This window comes from Boeremia exigua (genome assembly GCF_020726555.1).
Source record: "Boeremia exigua strain MPI-SDFR-AT-0100 chromosome Unknown C7974scaffold_1, whole genome shotgun sequence".
In the NCBI taxonomy this organism is placed as follows: Eukaryota; Fungi; Ascomycota; class Dothideomycetes; order Pleosporales; family Didymellaceae; genus Boeremia; species Boeremia exigua.
The window spans coordinates 1,222,111-1,237,427 of NW_025763518.1; the positions used below are offsets into that span (position 1 = coordinate 1,222,111).

The 15,317-nt window shown below is 59.7% G+C and overlaps 10 protein-coding genes across 10 annotated transcripts; 6 read left to right on the top strand and 4 right to left on the bottom strand.

Annotated features, from left to right (window-relative positions):
* Positions 1–752: 752 nt before the first annotated feature.
* Positions 753–2,111, top strand: C7974DRAFT_298851 (camp-independent regulatory protein pac2; the record flags this gene model as incomplete). Its single annotated transcript, XM_046137713.1, has 1 exon — positions 753–2,111. One exon carries the CDS (start codon positions 753–755, stop codon positions 2,109–2,111), a length of 1,359 nt encoding a protein of 452 aa, XP_046002666.1.
* A 981-nt stretch (positions 2,112–3,092) lies between these two features.
* On the top strand, positions 3,093–5,041 carry C7974DRAFT_9655 (major facilitator superfamily domain-containing protein). Its single transcript, XM_046147609.1, has 5 exons — positions 3,093–3,444; positions 3,498–3,538; positions 3,585–3,789; positions 3,841–4,351; positions 4,406–5,041. The coding sequence occupies exons 1-5, from the start codon at positions 3,205–3,207 to the stop codon at positions 5,014–5,016; spliced, it is 1,608 nt and encodes a 535-aa protein (XP_046002667.1). The 5' UTR covers positions 3,093–3,204; the 3' UTR covers positions 5,017–5,041.
* A 25-nt stretch (positions 5,042–5,066) lies between these two features.
* On the bottom strand, positions 5,067–5,589 carry C7974DRAFT_407630 (uncharacterized protein; the record flags this gene model as incomplete). Its single annotated transcript, XM_046143254.1, has 2 exons — positions 5,067–5,369; positions 5,428–5,589. 2 exons carry the CDS (start codon positions 5,587–5,589, stop codon positions 5,067–5,069), a joined length of 465 nt encoding a protein of 154 aa, XP_046002668.1.
* A 1,191-nt stretch (positions 5,590–6,780) lies between these two features.
* Positions 6,781–7,609, top strand: C7974DRAFT_299354 (oxidoreductase ucpA; the record flags this gene model as incomplete). The annotated part of the gene is made up of 2 exons (XM_046137740.1): positions 6,781–6,870; positions 6,938–7,609. The coding sequence occupies 2 exons, from the start codon at positions 6,781–6,783 to the stop codon at positions 7,607–7,609; spliced, it is 762 nt and encodes a 253-aa protein (XP_046002669.1).
* A 64-nt stretch (positions 7,610–7,673) lies between these two features.
* Positions 7,674–8,577, bottom strand: C7974DRAFT_9681 (DASH complex subunit Spc34). Its single transcript, XM_046147616.1, has one exon. It carries the CDS (start codon positions 8,509–8,511, stop codon positions 7,738–7,740), a length of 774 nt encoding a protein of 257 aa, XP_046002670.1. The 5' UTR covers positions 8,512–8,577; the 3' UTR covers positions 7,674–7,737.
* Positions 8,578–8,679: 102 nt separating this feature from the next.
* Positions 8,680–10,518, top strand: C7974DRAFT_382510 (proteasome regulatory subunit C-terminal-domain-containing protein). Its single transcript, XM_046140683.1, has one exon. It carries the CDS (start codon positions 8,793–8,795, stop codon positions 10,314–10,316), a length of 1,524 nt encoding a protein of 507 aa, XP_046002671.1. The 5' UTR covers positions 8,680–8,792; the 3' UTR covers positions 10,317–10,518.
* An 85-nt stretch (positions 10,519–10,603) lies between these two features.
* C7974DRAFT_382512 (ankyrin repeat-containing domain protein) lies at positions 10,604–12,036 on the top strand. Its single transcript, XM_046140684.1, has 4 exons — positions 10,604–10,760; positions 10,843–11,008; positions 11,071–11,238; positions 11,285–12,036. Coding segments are annotated over exons 1-4 (915 nt in total). The 5' UTR covers positions 10,604–10,758; the 3' UTR covers positions 11,864–12,036.
* Positions 11,988–13,255, bottom strand: C7974DRAFT_438994 (copper homeostasis protein cutC; the record flags this gene model as incomplete). Its single annotated transcript, XM_046145270.1, has 3 exons — positions 12,822–13,255; positions 12,587–12,783; positions 11,988–12,514 (listed from the first exon to the last, which is right to left on the bottom strand). The coding sequence occupies exons 1-3, from the start codon at positions 12,851–12,853 to the stop codon at positions 11,988–11,990; spliced, it is 756 nt and encodes a 251-aa protein (XP_046002673.1). The 5' UTR covers positions 12,854–13,255.
* A 127-nt stretch (positions 13,256–13,382) lies between these two features.
* Positions 13,383–13,814, top strand: C7974DRAFT_299534 (uncharacterized protein; the record flags this gene model as incomplete). The annotated part of the gene is made up of 1 exon (XM_046137756.1): positions 13,383–13,814. One exon carries the CDS (start codon positions 13,383–13,385, stop codon positions 13,812–13,814), a length of 432 nt encoding a protein of 143 aa, XP_046002674.1.
* Positions 13,815–13,859: 45 nt separating this feature from the next.
* On the bottom strand, positions 13,860–15,042 carry C7974DRAFT_10057 (pectin lyase fold/virulence factor). Its single transcript, XM_046134833.1, has 2 exons — positions 14,465–15,042; positions 13,860–14,416 (listed from the first exon to the last, which is right to left on the bottom strand). The coding sequence occupies exons 1-2, from the start codon at positions 14,868–14,870 to the stop codon at positions 13,905–13,907; spliced, it is 918 nt and encodes a 305-aa protein (XP_046002675.1). The 5' UTR covers positions 14,871–15,042; the 3' UTR covers positions 13,860–13,904.
* Between the last annotated feature and the right edge of the window lie 275 nt (positions 15,043–15,317).

A 15,317-nucleotide genomic window follows, 5' to 3' on the forward strand; every position in this document is an offset into this window, starting at 1 on the left:
GCACTGCTGCGACGAGCGGCCCCAGTCAGCAGCCAACGGCGTCCAAACAAAGCTTGTCCCGGCAGCTTGAGGGGCCTTATTTCGCTATCTAACGCCACTACAGGCCTGGGCGTCGATCAAGACAAGACCCCAGCGCCGAGAAAGGTCTGAGGACATTCCAGGTAGGCGAGGTTCCGCTCCTCGCTGCGGGCCCAAAGCGTACATGAAGAGTGCACGCCGCGCCTACTGATGCCTTTCTGACTTTTTTGCTCCCTCTCCTCGCCCGCCCTAGACCTACATATCACCACCCCTGCACGCACCACGTCCGCTGCCGCGTACATCTGTCACATCGACAGATCGTTTCATCGACGGCGCCGTTTCACGTCACTGGAGCTCCACGCCTACTAGCCTTGCTGTCGCCGCACAGCTGCTGAGGCACGACAAAACGCACTCGCTCGCTGCCGAGTCTGCCACCGTTGCAAGTGTTACAGTAAGTGTCTCTACTATAGCTCCATGTCCGCTCAGTCGCACCTGTGCAATGTTGCAGTTGCGTCGCCGTGCACCCATGTCGAATGTTCGCCTGAGTAAGAGCCGCATTTGCACGCAAGTCGAGCTCCAGGATGCACAGCCCCTCAACGCTGTATTGGCTGCATGATCAACCGCCTCAAATACACTCAAGCTGACCTCAGCCCCTCAGGCGCCCAATGCAAGTATAATCTTGCACGAGACTTCCAGAACAGCACTTCGCATTGACACCACACACCACATTCACAATGGAGACATATCATGGCCATGTCCGCACACCAAACGACGCGATTGTCTTGTTCGAGGCCTGCCGCATCGGCATACTACCACGCGTTCAGCGCCGCCTGTCGGAGAAGGAGCGCCAGCAGATCAAGTCGGGTTCAGTGTTCGTATGGGATGAGCGCGAGGCTGGCATGAGGAGGTGGACAGACGGCAAGTCGTGGAGTGCAAGCCGAGTGTCCGGCAGCTTCCTGACATACCGCGAGATGGAGGGGAAACGAGGAGGAGCAGCACCAACACCGCCGCTCGTCAAGAGGGCAAGCGGCAAGTCTCCTGAGGGCTCTGCGACCGGCGATTCAGAGGGCGAGGGCCCAGACGGGTATCGCTACAAGCCAGACGGTCTCATGAAGCAGTCGTTCAGTATCACAACCTCGAGCGGCCAGCACCTCCACCTCATCAGCTACTACTCTCGCTCGAACTCGAACAATCTCCCACAACCGACCAACGACGCGCAACTGCGACACATCAGACCTCCGAAGAACATGTACCCTGAGTCCACTGTCGCCGAGTCGCAGGCCGCACCCGCTGTGACCCGCGGGCCCATGCCTGGCTCTCCCCACGCTGCTGCTGCCTACACCATGGGTCAGCCCTCACCATACGCGCACGCCGGTCCGGTGGCTCCGATGTATGCAATCCCAATGTATCCTCCTACGCCACCAACCGGCACGCCTCCCGTCCACCAGTACCGCACAGGTCCTCCAAGCTTCTTCTACCAGCCCATGTACGCGCCACCTGGATACTATATCCCGCCTCACCCACAAGGCCACGTTCTCGATCGTTCACCACAGCCTGTTGGACACCCGCATGCACCGCAGGGCCACCCAATGTACGCTCACCACCCATTGTACGCAGCGCACGCCGCGCACGCAGCACACGCAGCACATGCAGCGCAAGCAGGCCAGTACATGGTCAGCCCGCCTCCAGCACGCGCACCATCTTCTGCCGAGTTGGCGCAGCATCAGCCCCCGCCACCTCCTGTTGCCGCCTCGTCAGGCCCTGAGCCCGGACCCCAACTGCCTGCCATCAACGGTGCAACTGCATCCGTCGGTATCACCAAGCCTCCAACACCTGATGGCGACAAGTCGCCCGTTCAAAATGGCGCGGAGATCAACGCGGCAGCGTCTCGCCCTCTCCCAACACTTACTTCGCTTCTCAACGCCAATGGTGCTGAAAAAGACAATCAAACGTCGTCTCGATCTGGCAGCCGCAGCCCAAACACCGCATCTCGGTTCCCACGCGATCTTGCACCGGAGCGCCTCGCGAAGAACAGCACTGCGGCAGATAGCAGCGCGCTGAACAAGCTCAACAGCGTCTTCGTCAGGTCCTAGGATATTGTTTCTGATTCTCCTTCTATTCGACTTTACTTTAGTGCGGTCGGCACACATGTTAGCATTTACGAACTGCATATGGGCGGCGTTCAGGGGCACGACCAAGAAAAGGTCGCTACAAGAGCCGGAAGGCCTGGAGTTTCACGGAACACATGTTGATTTACAGCCTATTGATTATGGGAGATCGCAGTCGCGAATCTGCGATAGTTCTGATGTAGTAGCAAGAACAAATTTACTGAAGTTTATCCTTCCATCCGCATGATCAACCTTTCGACGCAAAGTTAGAGTTATGCATGGGTATGCTTAAACGTAAAACTCGCGCTAGGCTGAGCTTGTGACATCACCTCCACGTTTCAGGAAAAACCGACCTTCAAGCTGGCTAACTTTAACACAAAACTCGTAGCTATCATAATAACTAAAGTCAAAATTCAGTTAAGCGTTGCCTAAATTGTAGGCAATAAGGTATTCATAGAATAACCTTACGTCTTCCCGACTTTACTGTCGTGTGGTGGAATACTAGCTCACATCCTAACACAGTAGACCGCCGCTTATCCTGCAACGTGAGAGATCACCTCATCCGATCATCGACTTGCAGCAATATCAACAACTGAACCAGTGTAACAAAGCTTGAATGTAGCCGCACGCACTTAAGGTCAGCGATGTTGTTATCTCAATCTTATCTTTGAAGTCTCCACGCCTCCATGCTCACGCCGATGCTCGGACAACACCACCTTTCGTTCCAGCTTCCTGATCTGGCAACTCGACTGCACATCATGCTTGTCTGGCCTATCACCAACCTACAGCAGATCGCCCACCATGTCACCCAATGTCGAAACACCCCGCATTGCAGCAACGGGAACCACAGATAGCGTCAAAGCTAACGGCATATCTTATCATCGGACGTCAACGGCGCGTAAATGACAGCATTTCCGGCATGTAAGGGCAATCATGTTCGGATAATCGCTTCTGGGGCGCCTCTTGTCACCCGTTACATAAAGCTTGGGGCGTTGGCAGCGTTCTTGACGTTGCTTGTGCTACCGCAAGTGTCACGCCACCTTTCAGTAGGAACCCAGAAGAACGTACAGCTGACACGATGGCGACTGCGACAGAGACAGCGCGCCAGCCGACGGATGTGGAGAAGGTGGTTTCGACGACCGACAATGAGTCGGTGTCGCGCGGTGTGGTGCAGAAGCTGGACGAGAAGATTCTGAAGCACTCGCACGATGCGGACGCTGCTATGAAGGCCTTCGAGGGCATGGATGGGCAGGTGCTTGAGTTGACGCCTGAGAAAAATAAGGCGTTGTTGAGGAAGATCGATTGGCACTTGATGCCGGTCAGTCCCCCGTGAACCACCCAACCACCCATCGCCGATATTAATGAACGTAGATCATGTGCCTTGTGTATGGACTAAACTACTTGGATAAGACGTTCGTTCTGTAATTCGATGGCTTTGGTACAATCTAACGAGACCAGTACCTTGAGCTACGCGAGTATCATGGGGCTTCGCCTGCCGCCGTCCAGCAACAAGCTTGCTTCAGGCATCAATTTGACGGGCGATCAGTATCAATGGCTGGGCTCGTTATTCTACTTTGGATATATTGCGTGGGAATATCCTACCACCCGGTTGCTGCAGGCGCTGCCGCTTGGAAAGTACTCGGCGTTCAACATCATCATGTGGGTCAGTATTTGCTATGAAATTGAGACGCCAATCGGAGATTAACAACTCCAGGGCATCGTATTGTCATGCTTTGCAGCGGTGGAAAACTACGCCGGAGCGATCGCAATTCGTTTCTTCCTCGGCGTCTTCGAATCCGCCGTCACGCCCGGATTCGCCCTCTTCACATCGCAGTGGTACACGAAGAAAGAGCAAGGCTCGCGCACAGCCATCTGGTTCAGCTTCAACGGTTTCGCGCAGATCTTCGGTGGCTGCCTCGCATATGGCATTGCGGTCGGTTGCCGGAAGACAGGCACGATCATCGAGCCGTGGAAGATTGTCTTCCTCGTCACTGGACTCCTGACCGTCTGCATGGGCCTGCTGTTTTTGTGGATCATGCCTGACAACCAGCTGAATTGCCGATGGTTGAGCAAAGAAGACCAGATTTTGGCCATCGAGCGTGTGCGGGTGAATCAGCAGGGAATTGGAAACAAGCACTACAAGTTTTACCAACTCAAGGAAGCAATGACGGATCCTCTCAGCTGGGCTTTCTTCTTCTACGCGCTCATCGCCGACATCCCCAATGGTACGTACTTGTGCTAAGAGTGCTGCAAGTATTACTGTATCTAACCAAACTCAGGTGGCATCTCCAACTTCTTCTCCCAGCTTATTGTCGGCTTCGGCTACACGCCTGAACAGTCTCTCCTCTACGGTACGCCCGGTGGAGCTGTCGAAGTCGTCTTTCTCATCGCTTGCGGCTGGGCTGGAGACCGCTACGGCTACCGTGTTCTCATCTCGATGATCGGTCTCTGCACTGCGATAATTGGCATGGTCTTGATTGTTGCACTACCACTGAGCAGCAACTCAGGCCGCCTTGCCGGCTACTACTTGACCCAGGCCAGTCCAACACCGTTCGTCGCGCTGCTGAGTCTGCTAGCGAGCAACGTCGCAGGATACACCAAGAAGACGACCGTGGCTGCCATGTATCTCATCGGGTACTGCGTAGGTAACATCATTGGCCCTCAGACATTCCGTCCCGGCGACGCCCCCCGCTACGTGCCTGCCGAGGTGACCATCATCGTCTGCTGGGGCGTGTGTCTGGGCATCCTCGCCTTCATCCACATCTACTGCGCGCGCCAGAACCGCAAGAAAGCCGCCATCCGCGCCGCGCCGGGCTACGTGCGCCTGGAGAACCAGGAGTGGCTGGACCTGACGGACCGCGAGAACCCGGAGTTCATCTACACCCTGTAGCGAACCAGCCCCCCGACGCTACCCACCGTGGCGCCCGTCGTGGTGCTTCTTCAGACCTGCTCTTTGATCGCCACCGCCTTCCCCGCCCGCCACCGCACCCAGTCAATCCCCACCGCAACCACGAAATACAGGCTCGCCAGCATAATCGCCAGCGTCGCCGCAACACCCAACAGCGCACAGGAACTCCCCGCGCACCGCCCGCCGCCCATGCACGAGATGATGAACGCCGTGAACCAGAGCAGGCAGTCCAGGGTGTCGAGGATGAAGTTCGCCTTGAGCGAGGCGAAGCGCTGGAAGCGCTCGGTGTGGGTGGAGAGGTATACGTAGAGGAGGAAGATGGCGGATTTGATCGACTGGGCGGTGTTAGTCTTATCTCGCGCCGTGGCGTTGTGTGTAGAGGGCCAGACATACATAAACCAGGACCAGCGTCGTCGAGCGACTGCGCTGCATGCTCGTGTCGGCCATGAGCGCGCACCCCACGATGAAAGCGCCGAGCACCAGCACGGCCTGGGCGATGTGCAGGGCGCGGTTGTAGTGGTCCGCAAAGATGGTGAAGTTGGTGAAGTACCCCATGGTGGGAGGTGGTGTGCGAGCTGTCGGTACAGGAACGGCTTCTGAGTTGCAAGATCTGGTGCTGTGTCTCGAGGCCGCGGTATAGGTATACGTAGACAGTGTAGCGCGTCAAGTCAAGTCAAGCAATCCCCCCAAAGCGCCCGACATGCTCCCTATATACACCTACCTGCCACCACACAGCCCCTCCCTCGCACACGACCCCGATACGGCGCCGCACCGTGCATACGCAACTCCTCTCGCAGACCCTGAATGCCAAACTCCAAGCCCCAAGCTCTATGCGTAGAGACCAAGAGGCGTGCAGTGGTGCAGCGTAGACACGTCGTCTAACCGCATCAGGCTAGGCGTTCACTCGTGTGTAGATAAGCGAGTACGGGCGCGGGTACGGGTACGACGGGGTGGGATGCAGGGCCTGGCATGGCTACGTGTGCGAATCGGGGTGTTTCAGTGCAGTCGTTGGGATGCTGTGAGGTGTGAGAGGATGTGGGGGTGGTTTCGTGGGTTGGTACTGGCTTGACTGCATTGCACTTGTACTTGAACTTGCGATTATAGTTGCACTTGCGGTTTCAATTACGCGGTGCGATGCAGGTCATTGTACTTCAGCTCTGCATCGGCATGGGGCGAGAGATGTGGTCTGTCAATTCGAGGCGAGGAGTCACCTGCGCGCCGGGCGTAGGAGGACGACGTAGGTGCCAGTTCTTCATGTAATTTCCGCTCTTACTTCATCTTCTACTTGCATCGTGTAAGACGCCACCGGTACTGAGTGTAGTCCCGCACCAGCCCTACGCGGAAACACCTGACACGCCTCCCCCAGCTCTACTCCCAGCCAACCACACCCACCAAGCACACCACCGGAACCTTTTCGGAACCCTCGCGCCTTCCGGAGCCGTGTCGCTGATCGCCCCAGAGCCGCAGCCACGGAACGGTCCCGCGCGTTCCGAGCGCGGAACAGCTACCCCGCGCCACACGGGTGCGCGGTGGAGTATTAGAGCTGCAGGACTACACGGCAGCTGCGGCTTGGAAAGCGCGAGTGTGAGTTGCACGTATACAGGCCGAATTGCCGCACGCAGTCATTGCAGTCTACCTACCCAATACACGCAAGTCTAGTAGAGCACTGCTTCCAGCTTCCAGCTTCCAGCTTCCAGCTCCCAGCTCCCAGCATCACCCCGCAACCCCGCGACAGCAGTCCACACCATGGCCGCGACAAAAGTAGCCCTCATAACGGCCAGCTCGGCGGGCCTCGGCGCCCAGATCGCGCGCGCCTTTGCGCCCGACTTTCGTGTTGTGCGTCCGACCTTCGTGTGCTTCTCGGGACACGCCCATTTCCAGTTCCACAACTAACCCCCTCCAGGTGATCAACTACGCGTCCAACGCCGAGCGCGCGCAGGCGCTCATCACCGAGCTGAACGGGATACCCAGCACTAGCGGTGCATCGTCAGAGGCGCGGTTCCACCTCGTGCAGGCGGACATGAGCTCCAAGACGTCGGTGGAGAGCCTCGTGTCGGAGACGCTGGCCAAGTTCGGGCGGCTGGACGTGGTGGTGTCGAACGCGGGGTGGACGCGGATGACGACGTTCACGGACATTGAGCAGCAGGTCAACGAGGACGACTGGGACAAGTGCTTTGTGATGAACGTCAAGACGCACTTGTGGCTGGCGTATGCGGCCAAGGGGGCGCTGGCGGAGAGCGAGGGCGTGTTCATCTCGACGGCGTCGGTGGCGGGGGTCAAGCCGAGCGGGTCGAGTGTGCCGTATGCGGTGACCAAGGCGGCGCAGATCCACCTGATGAAGAGCCTGGCGGTGGTGCTGGCGCCGAAGATCAGGTGCAATTCCATCTCGCCGGGGATGCTGTTGACGGAGTGGGGGCTGAAGTTTCCCGAGGCGAAGCGGAATGCGGCCATCAACAACACGAAGCTGAAGAGGCTGGCGACGGTGGAGGACTGCGCGGATCAGGTCAGGGTGTTGGCGCTGAGCAGGAGCATTACCGGGCAGAACATCAGCATCGATGGCGGGTCGTCGCTGTGATGAGTAGTAGACTTTGACACTGTCCAAATAATTTCAGGGGTATCTTAACGCCTGCCTCCATGTAAAGTTCACCGCAGCCTTGACATGTCTCTTGAGGTGCCTGGTTCTCATTCTTCGCATTGCTGAGTTCACCGCAGCCCCGAAATATCCCTGCCCATGGAATGCACCCTGTCTTCAAGCCCCCTCTTCTTCGACTCCAGCTGCTTCACTTCCTCTTCCTCTCGGCGCAGGTCGTCGGCTGTCAGGATGACGTCCTCGGGGGGCTCTTCGACCTCGTCTTCGTCGACGTAGTCGCCACGTGAGCGATTGAGTCGGCCCAGCTGCACCGTCTGCTCGGCGAGACGGCTCTCGTAGTACTCCAGCGAGGCCTCGAGCCGGGCGTGGCGCTGGCGCATGGCGGCAATCTTCTCGAGCGCGCCCGGCACCTGGTACACGCTCAGCAGCTTCTCGGCGCCCTCCAGCAGCGACTCGACGTCGACGTCGTTCTTGTTGCTGGCGTCGTACTTGCGGTAGCCCAGCCCGGAGCCCGCGCCGCCGCCACCTCCGCGCCTGATGCGCTCGACCAGCTCGGAGCCCAGCACGGCGGCCACAGCGGTGTTACGTCTGGGGGCGCGCACGGCATTGGCTCCGCCGCCGGAGGTCGTGGCGGCGGGGCCGGCGGTGGGGTTGAAGATGGTGTTGCGGCGGTTGGTGGAGGGCGGCTCGGCGTGCTTGGGGGCGGTGGGCGGCGGCGGCACGGAGAAGAGGGCGCGCTCGTGGGCCTCGGTGTCGCGGATCAGGCTGGTGATGTCGTGGTTCTGCAGCAGCGCGTTGGTGAAGATCTTGGGCGGGGCGAACTGCAGGTCTGCGATCGATGTGGCGCAGAGCGCGATCTGCTCGAGGTGGTTGTCGAGCAGCGGCATGGCGGGGGTGCAGTGCAAGTACTGTGTGCATGTACTGTGTGCATGTACTGTGTGTGCATGTAGTGTGTACAGCGCGGGCGTGTTTGCGGCGTGGCGGCGATCAACAAGGCGGGCTTGGCAGCGCCGACGTAACGCAGCTCCGCAAGCTCGCCCCGACGACACGGCGAGCCTACCTATACCACACCACACCACGCCCACATCGCCCACCCACAGTCGCCCGCCGCCCTGCCCGCCTCCCCAGCGTCTCCCGTGCCTCCCCACCACACCCCCCGTCCACCGCCATGGCGGACAGCATGGAGGGCGTCGTCTCCGAGGCGCCCACGGCCGAGCAGACACAGCAGCAGACGGAGCAGCAGGCCATCGCCGACATCCGCGCCAACTTCGCGCTGCTCGAGCGCGCCGTGGCCCAGTTCGACTCGCGCTTCGCCCTGCGCGCGCTGCGGTCCATCTCGTCGCTGCGCAAGCGCCTCACCGACCGCGTGCTGTGCTCCGTCATCATCCTCACCTACTCGCCCAACAACGCCACGGCCCGCACCTTCATCGAGTACATCGGCATGGACGGCGCCGCCATCCAGAGCGTCGTCGCCCAGTACAAGGACGAGGTGCAGGCCAACAAGACCAGCGCCAAGGAGCCCACGCCCGAGGTCGACGTCTACATCGCCATCCTGATCCAGGTCTACCTGTACGACCAGAAGGACCACGACGAGGGCGCCGAGTTCTCCGAGAAGCTGGTCGACAAGATCCGCGACATGAACCGCCGCACCCTCGACCCGCTGGCCGCCAAGGCCTACTTCTACTTTGCCCTGTTCCACGAGGAGCTGGACCCCAAGCCGCCGTCCAAGCAGTCGCCCGTCATCGACATCCGCGGCAAGCTGCTGGCCGCCATGCGTAGCGCCGTGCTGCGGAAGGACCCCGACACCCAGGCCTCGGTCACCACCCTGCTGCTCCGCAACTACCTCTCCACCGCCGACATCACACAAGCCGACCTGCTCGTCGCCCAGACCCAGTTCCCGCCCAACGCCCCGAACAACCAGGTCGCCCGCTACCTGTACTACCTCGGCCGCATCCGCGCCATCCAGCTGTCCTACACCGACGCCCACGAGCACCTCACCAGCGCCACCCGCAAGTCGCCCTCGGGCAACGTCGCCACCGGCTTCTACCAGGCCGCCATGAAGCTGCTGATCGTCGTCGAGCTGCTCATGGGCGACATCCCCGACCGCGACGTCTTCAGTCAGCCGCGTCTGGAGCGCGCCCTCGAGCCGTACTTCCGCCTGGTCCGCGCCGTGCGCGTCGGCGACCTGCAGGGCTTCCTCAAGGTCGTCCAGACACACTCCAAGGTCTTCCACAAGGACCAGACCTACACACTGATCCTGCGTCTGCGCCAGAACGTCATCAAGACGGGCATCCGCATGCTGTCGCTGTCCTACTCGCGCATCTCGCTCCGCGACATCTGCATCCGCCTGGGCCTGGAGAGCGAGGAGTCGGCCGAGTACATTGTGGCCAAGGCCATCCGCGACGGCGTGATTGAGGCCTCCATCGACCACGAAAAGGGCTTCATGCAGACCAAGCAGGCAGGCGACGTCTACGCCACGCGCGAGCCGGGCGAGGCCTTCCACGACCGCATCCGCGCCTGCTTAACCCTGCACGACGAGTGCGTCAAGGCCATGCGCTATCCGATGAACCAGCACCGGCTGGAGCTGAAGAACGCGCAGGAGGCCCGTGACCGCGAGCGCGAGCTGGCAAAGGAGATCCAGGAGGGAGACATCGACGACGACGACGCGGGCGGCGACTTTGACGGCTTGTAGTCTGTCAAAGTGCTGTAGCAAGCTTATAGACGTGACGGCGATAGCAGTCGCCTTAATGATGCATGAATAGAGCCACTCTGAGATGTGCCAGACATAACCTTGAGACATCAGATACCGTGATATGCCAGATGATGTGAGACATCAGATACCGTGATGTGTCAAATACCTGTGAGACATGCGAGATGATTGTGAGATGTGCGAGACGATTGTGAGATATGCTAGATACAATTGTGACATATTCCAGATATAATCTTGAGATATGCCTGCTACTAAACATAACGAACCCATGCGAACACCCCACTAGGCGCGTGCTAACCTGTTCCAGTACGCCGCGGGAGTCCGCAGCTCCAGCTCGTCCCCGCGTCCAACACCAGCACGACCAGCCCGCTTGGCAACGGCTCACGCGACTCTGGTTGTTCAACCATGGTCCGTTGCCCTCGAGATGTGAGTCGAGCGAATCGCGCCCCATTCATCGGTGCGACGCAGTACACGCGGTGCTCGCAGTGCTCCATACTGACACGCCCAGGATTGACGTACCGCGGCGCCTGCGTCGCGCCATCCTGCTCAACGACCTGCCTCTGGTGCAGCGCATCCTGCGCAACAACCCCAGCTACCTGCGCAATCCCGACTACGACGAGAAGAGCAGCACCAACCTGCACCTCGCCGCCACCCATGGCTTCACGCAGATTGCTGTACGTCGCCCTACGTCATCGCGAGGCCCTACTGCATCGCGAGACCCTACTGACGGCCGCAGGAGTATCTCGTCGACGCCGGCCACGAAGACGGCTACATCAGCCGCAACAACGACTTTGAGACGCCGCTGATGTTCGCCGCCATGGCCGGCCGAGAGGAGACGGGCGTCTACCTGGCCAAGCGCTTCCCGGCGTGCATCTCATGGCAAAACAAAGCCGGTCTGGACGCTGTGAGTTGCACCTACTACAACGACTCAACACACTCTAACCCCCCAGCTCATGCTCTCAAGCAAGTCCGGCAGCGGCACCCTCCACCTCATCCCGACCCTCATCGTCCAAGACCCGACCATCCTCACCGCCCACGACAAATCCGGCAACACCGCCCTGCACCACGCCTCGGCCGCCGGCGAGCTCAAAGCCCTGCGCCTGCTCCTCCAGTACGGCGCCAACCCCCTCGTCGCCAACATCTACAGCTGGACCCCGGTCCACTACTCGGCCACCCCGGCCGCAGAAGCCTACTTCAAAACGTTGATTATCGAATTTGAGAAGAAAAAGGCCGAGGGCCGCCGCGAGCTGCAGGAGCGCCAGAAGCAGCGTAGTGCCGGCGTGCGCCTTGTTACTGACAGCGATGGGTTGGTGGGGCGCGGGAGCAGCGAGAGCGAGCGCGTGAGGTCGCGCGCGAGGGATGACGCGGGCTTGCAGGGCTTGCCCGCGCCGGGGATGGAGTGGAGTCCGGTCGAGAAGCGGAGGGCGATGACGCCGACCGAGGGCCGGGGGTGGACGTTTACACCTGATGGAATGCGGCCGCGCGCCGAGACGGCGGAGAGCAGTGGAAGTGCGAGCGGGATGGTCTGAGCGGGCTACGGCCATCTGTGGTGTGAGCCGGACACGGCCGTCTCTGGTGTTTAGACGGGTTTCTCTGGCGTCGACTCTTGTTCTTCGGTGTCTGGCGTCTGGCGCTGTACAAACCACAATTCCATCAACTCTCCCCAACCAGCACCACCAACGCCCTGACTTCCTCCCCATCCACCTCCTCCCCCTCCCCCGTAATCGCCGCCGAATGCACCCACGCCACCCCCGCCCCCTCCCTCAACGCCCTGACATTCCCCCGCCTCACCCCCCCTCCCAGCACCACACTCACCCTCCCCCCAAACCGCTCCTGCACCTCCTTCACCCCCTCCACCCCCGCCTCCCCCCCACCCGTCAACACGCTCGCAAACCCACACGCAACCACCCCCTCCATCCCCGCCCGCACATCCCCCACGCTCTCAATCGCCCGGTGAAACGTACACGGCCGCCCGCCCGCCGCCCGCACCAGCGCCGCGTTCGCAGCCACGTCGACGCGGCTCCCGGCGTCTAGCGCGCCGAACACGAAGCCGCTTGCGCCTGCGGCCGCGAAGGCGGCGATTGAGGAAGTCATTTGGGCGAGTTCGGCGGGCGTGTAGACGAAGGAGTGTGCGTGTGGGCGGATCATGATGTGTATCGGGACTGGGAGGTTGACGGGGTCTGCTGCTGAGGAGGTGGTCGGTGGAGTGGAGGTGGCAGATGTTGTAGACTGCGCCTGCGCCTGCGACTGACACCCCAGCGCAGCAATAATCTCCAGAAACGTCGCCAGCGACGGCGTTAGTCCGCCGCTGGCGTACGACGCGCAGAGCTCGATGCGGTGCGCGCCTGCGCGGATGGCGGTTAGCGCTGACGCGGCGCTGAAGACTGCTACTTCTAGCATTGCTCTACCTGTGGTTCTGTGGTGTGGTGGAGGTGTAGTTGAGGTGGTGCTGCGGGGTGGGGATAGTGGGGCAGCATTTTATGGTACAGTATGGTTCTGCGAACACTCGGATTGCACATCTAGAGTTTGTGTTTCTCGCTGATGGCGAATTGATTAATTGCGAAGAGTACTCCTGATCATCAGCAAATAGACCAGGTTTCTTCCGAGCTTCACCCAGACCTCAGCTGGGATACAGCTCCATTGGCATGACGTGGCTGATAATATATTCATATCTTTTCTTAGAGCCAGCATTGTAATACGTGCTGGAGCCGCAGCTGAAAGGCTTCTCGTCTTCAGAAATCCCACAATGGTCCTTGAATCCACCAAGTATCAACTCCGATACATCACACTCCATCCTTCATCTCGAGCTCGGCCGTCAGCTGAAATGCAAGCAAACACACTGCCTCGACGACAAAATACGTATCCGCAGTCAAGTATTTTGGCAATGTTTCGATAGTATACCGACTCACATCAAACAGCACCCTCGGTACAAGACACAACGGTCTGGACTCGGCCGCTTACACACAGGGCGTAGAACATGAACTTGACAAGCACGTTACTTAAGAGACCCAGGCCAGATGAATACATTCACATACTCAACAAACCACAATGACTACCACACACGACAACAGCCCTCTCGCCCCGGCTCTCCAAGCACACCTCCGCATCGCGCGTCCCACCCGCTCCATCGCCCACCTCCTCCCCTTCTACACCACCGGCCTCGGATTCCAGGTCATCGGCTCGTTCCAGGACCACGCGGGCTTCAACGGTGTGATGCTCGGCCACCCGCGCCTCCCCTACCATCTCGAGTTCACCGAGCAGCACGGCCACGACCCCGGCCGCGCGCCGACGCAAGACAACCTGCTGGTCTTCTACCTCCCCGACGGGGAACTCTGGAGCGCTGCAGTCAGCAACTTGGAACACATCGGCTGCGTGTCAGTGCAAAGCTACAACCCCTACTGGGACGCCGCGGGCAAGACGTTCGAGGACGCCGACGGGTATCGCGTGGTCCTGTGGAACGGGGCATGGGCGCCCTTCTGAACACATGCAGACACGGGAATAGACAGTGCAAGAGAGAATTAGTGATTAGTTCTATATACAGGGTCGTTCCTCATTGCTCGCATATCGCGTTTACGTGGCGGGCCAGAACTCGGACAGCCACTCGTAGGGCTCCTCCGGGGTGTACGCGTTCAGGACGGTGCCGTTGAACTCGGTGATGGCGTCGCGGGTGAGGTTGTACAGGGCGTACTTCTCGTCGGGCCCCGTGCCGACGGTGTAGGGCACGGTCTGGACGTTGTTGCCGATTTCCTTGTCGACCATGCGCGTGAGGTCCTTGATCTGCGCGTTCTTGAGGCGGTACTCGTCGCCGTAGTTGGGGTTGATTATGCCCATGCGCGTGCCGTTGACGGCGATGACGTTCTGGATCGTCACGTTGCGCTTGGCCTGGTTGAGACAGTTGCCGCACGACTGGTAGAAGGTGCCGAAGGTCTCGGCGTAGAAGCCTGTGATGTTGAACTTGCCGCCCAGGCTGTTGTCCTGGAAGATCTTGTCCTGGGCATTGCGGGCGCCGCCGCCAATCACGCGGAGCTGCGTGTTGAGGCCCTTGGAGGTCAGGGCGTCCTCGCAGACGTCTTCCCACCATACTGAGCAGTGTTAGTCTTGGCTTGCAAGGCGTTGTGGAAGTGACTTACCATTCTCAACCCAGGCGTCACCGAGTGCGTGGATGCCCTCAGACTGGTGCTTGCCAATGATGACGTTCTTGATGGTGGCTCCAGACATGAGGTTGAAGACGGCATCGGCATCAGTACCCTCGGCCTGCTCGTTGCAGCTGCCCTCCACACGCTCGTAACGCTTCATCTTTCCGTCAAAGGTCTGACCGGGGTAGATGTACATGGTCTCGTTCAAGACCACAGTCTCCCTGGGGACGGGGAACTCGACACGCGGGAAGGGGAAGCGTGGTGGTGGGCGACCACTGAGGTCACCCTGTGTGGCATCAGTACCACCTTGAGGACCATCACCATTCTGGCGACGACCAAGGGCAGCTGCCGAAGACAGAGCGGGAATGAGGGGAACGACGAGAGCAGAAGTGAGCTTCATTGTGACGGGTGAGCTTGATCACGTAGGTATTGCGTAGTCAATGTCTTGCAGGTGAAATGAAGATCTGCAGCTGGCGATGATGCCTTTCTGCAGCTTCCCCAGATCCTTATATACTCGTCTACCATGGCTGCTCGCCTAATTAGATTGCTGTGGTATACCTCCTAACGGTAAAGCTCCAGCTTCTCAGCGTCCAAGTTGCAGTTGACTGCTGTCGTCAGGTTCCTGTGAAGGTCCAAGCCATAAGGGTCCGGAAGAATTGACGTCCTGGTGATTTCCGCCTATCGCATCGGCTGTTGTTGTCTTGGTGTTGACAAGCGACTTGGCCATGGCTGGGCGACAACGCCTTAACAACATTGCTCCACGAATGGACCCCAGATCGTAGCCCGTGTGATGGGACGGATGTGCCTCTCCGCACGTTCTTCCCCGCGGGGTTGCAAGGATTCAACA

Coding starts and splice junctions, on each gene's coding strand:
- C7974DRAFT_9655 (XM_046147609.1), top strand. CDS start 3,205: ATGGCGACTGCGACAGAGACAGCGCGCCAGCCGACGGATGTGGAGAAG. Junction 3,539..3,584: donor CTAAACTACTTGGATAAGAC/GTTCGTTCTGTA, acceptor TAACGAGACCAG/TACCTTGAGCTACGCGAGTA. Junction 4,352..4,405: donor CATCGCCGACATCCCCAATG/GTACGTACTTGT, acceptor AACCAAACTCAG/GTGGCATCTCCAACTTCTTC.
- C7974DRAFT_9681 (XM_046147616.1), bottom strand. CDS start 8,511: ATGCCGCTGCTCGACAACCACCTCGAGCAGATCGCGCTCTGCGCCACA.
- C7974DRAFT_382510 (XM_046140683.1), top strand. CDS start 8,793: ATGGCGGACAGCATGGAGGGCGTCGTCTCCGAGGCGCCCACGGCCGAG.
- C7974DRAFT_382512 (XM_046140684.1), top strand. Junction 11,009..11,070: donor ATGGCTTCACGCAGATTGCT/GTACGTCGCCCT, acceptor TGACGGCCGCAG/GAGTATCTCGTCGACGCCGG. Junction 11,239..11,284: donor ACAAAGCCGGTCTGGACGCT/GTGAGTTGCACC, acceptor CTAACCCCCCAG/CTCATGCTCTCAAGCAAGTC.
- C7974DRAFT_10057 (XM_046134833.1), bottom strand. CDS start 14,870: ATGAAGCTCACTTCTGCTCTCGTCGTTCCCCTCATTCCCGCTCTGTCT. Junction 14,417..14,464: donor TGACGCCTGGGTTGAGAATG/GTAAGTCACTTC, acceptor AACACTGCTCAG/TATGGTGGGAAGACGTCTGC.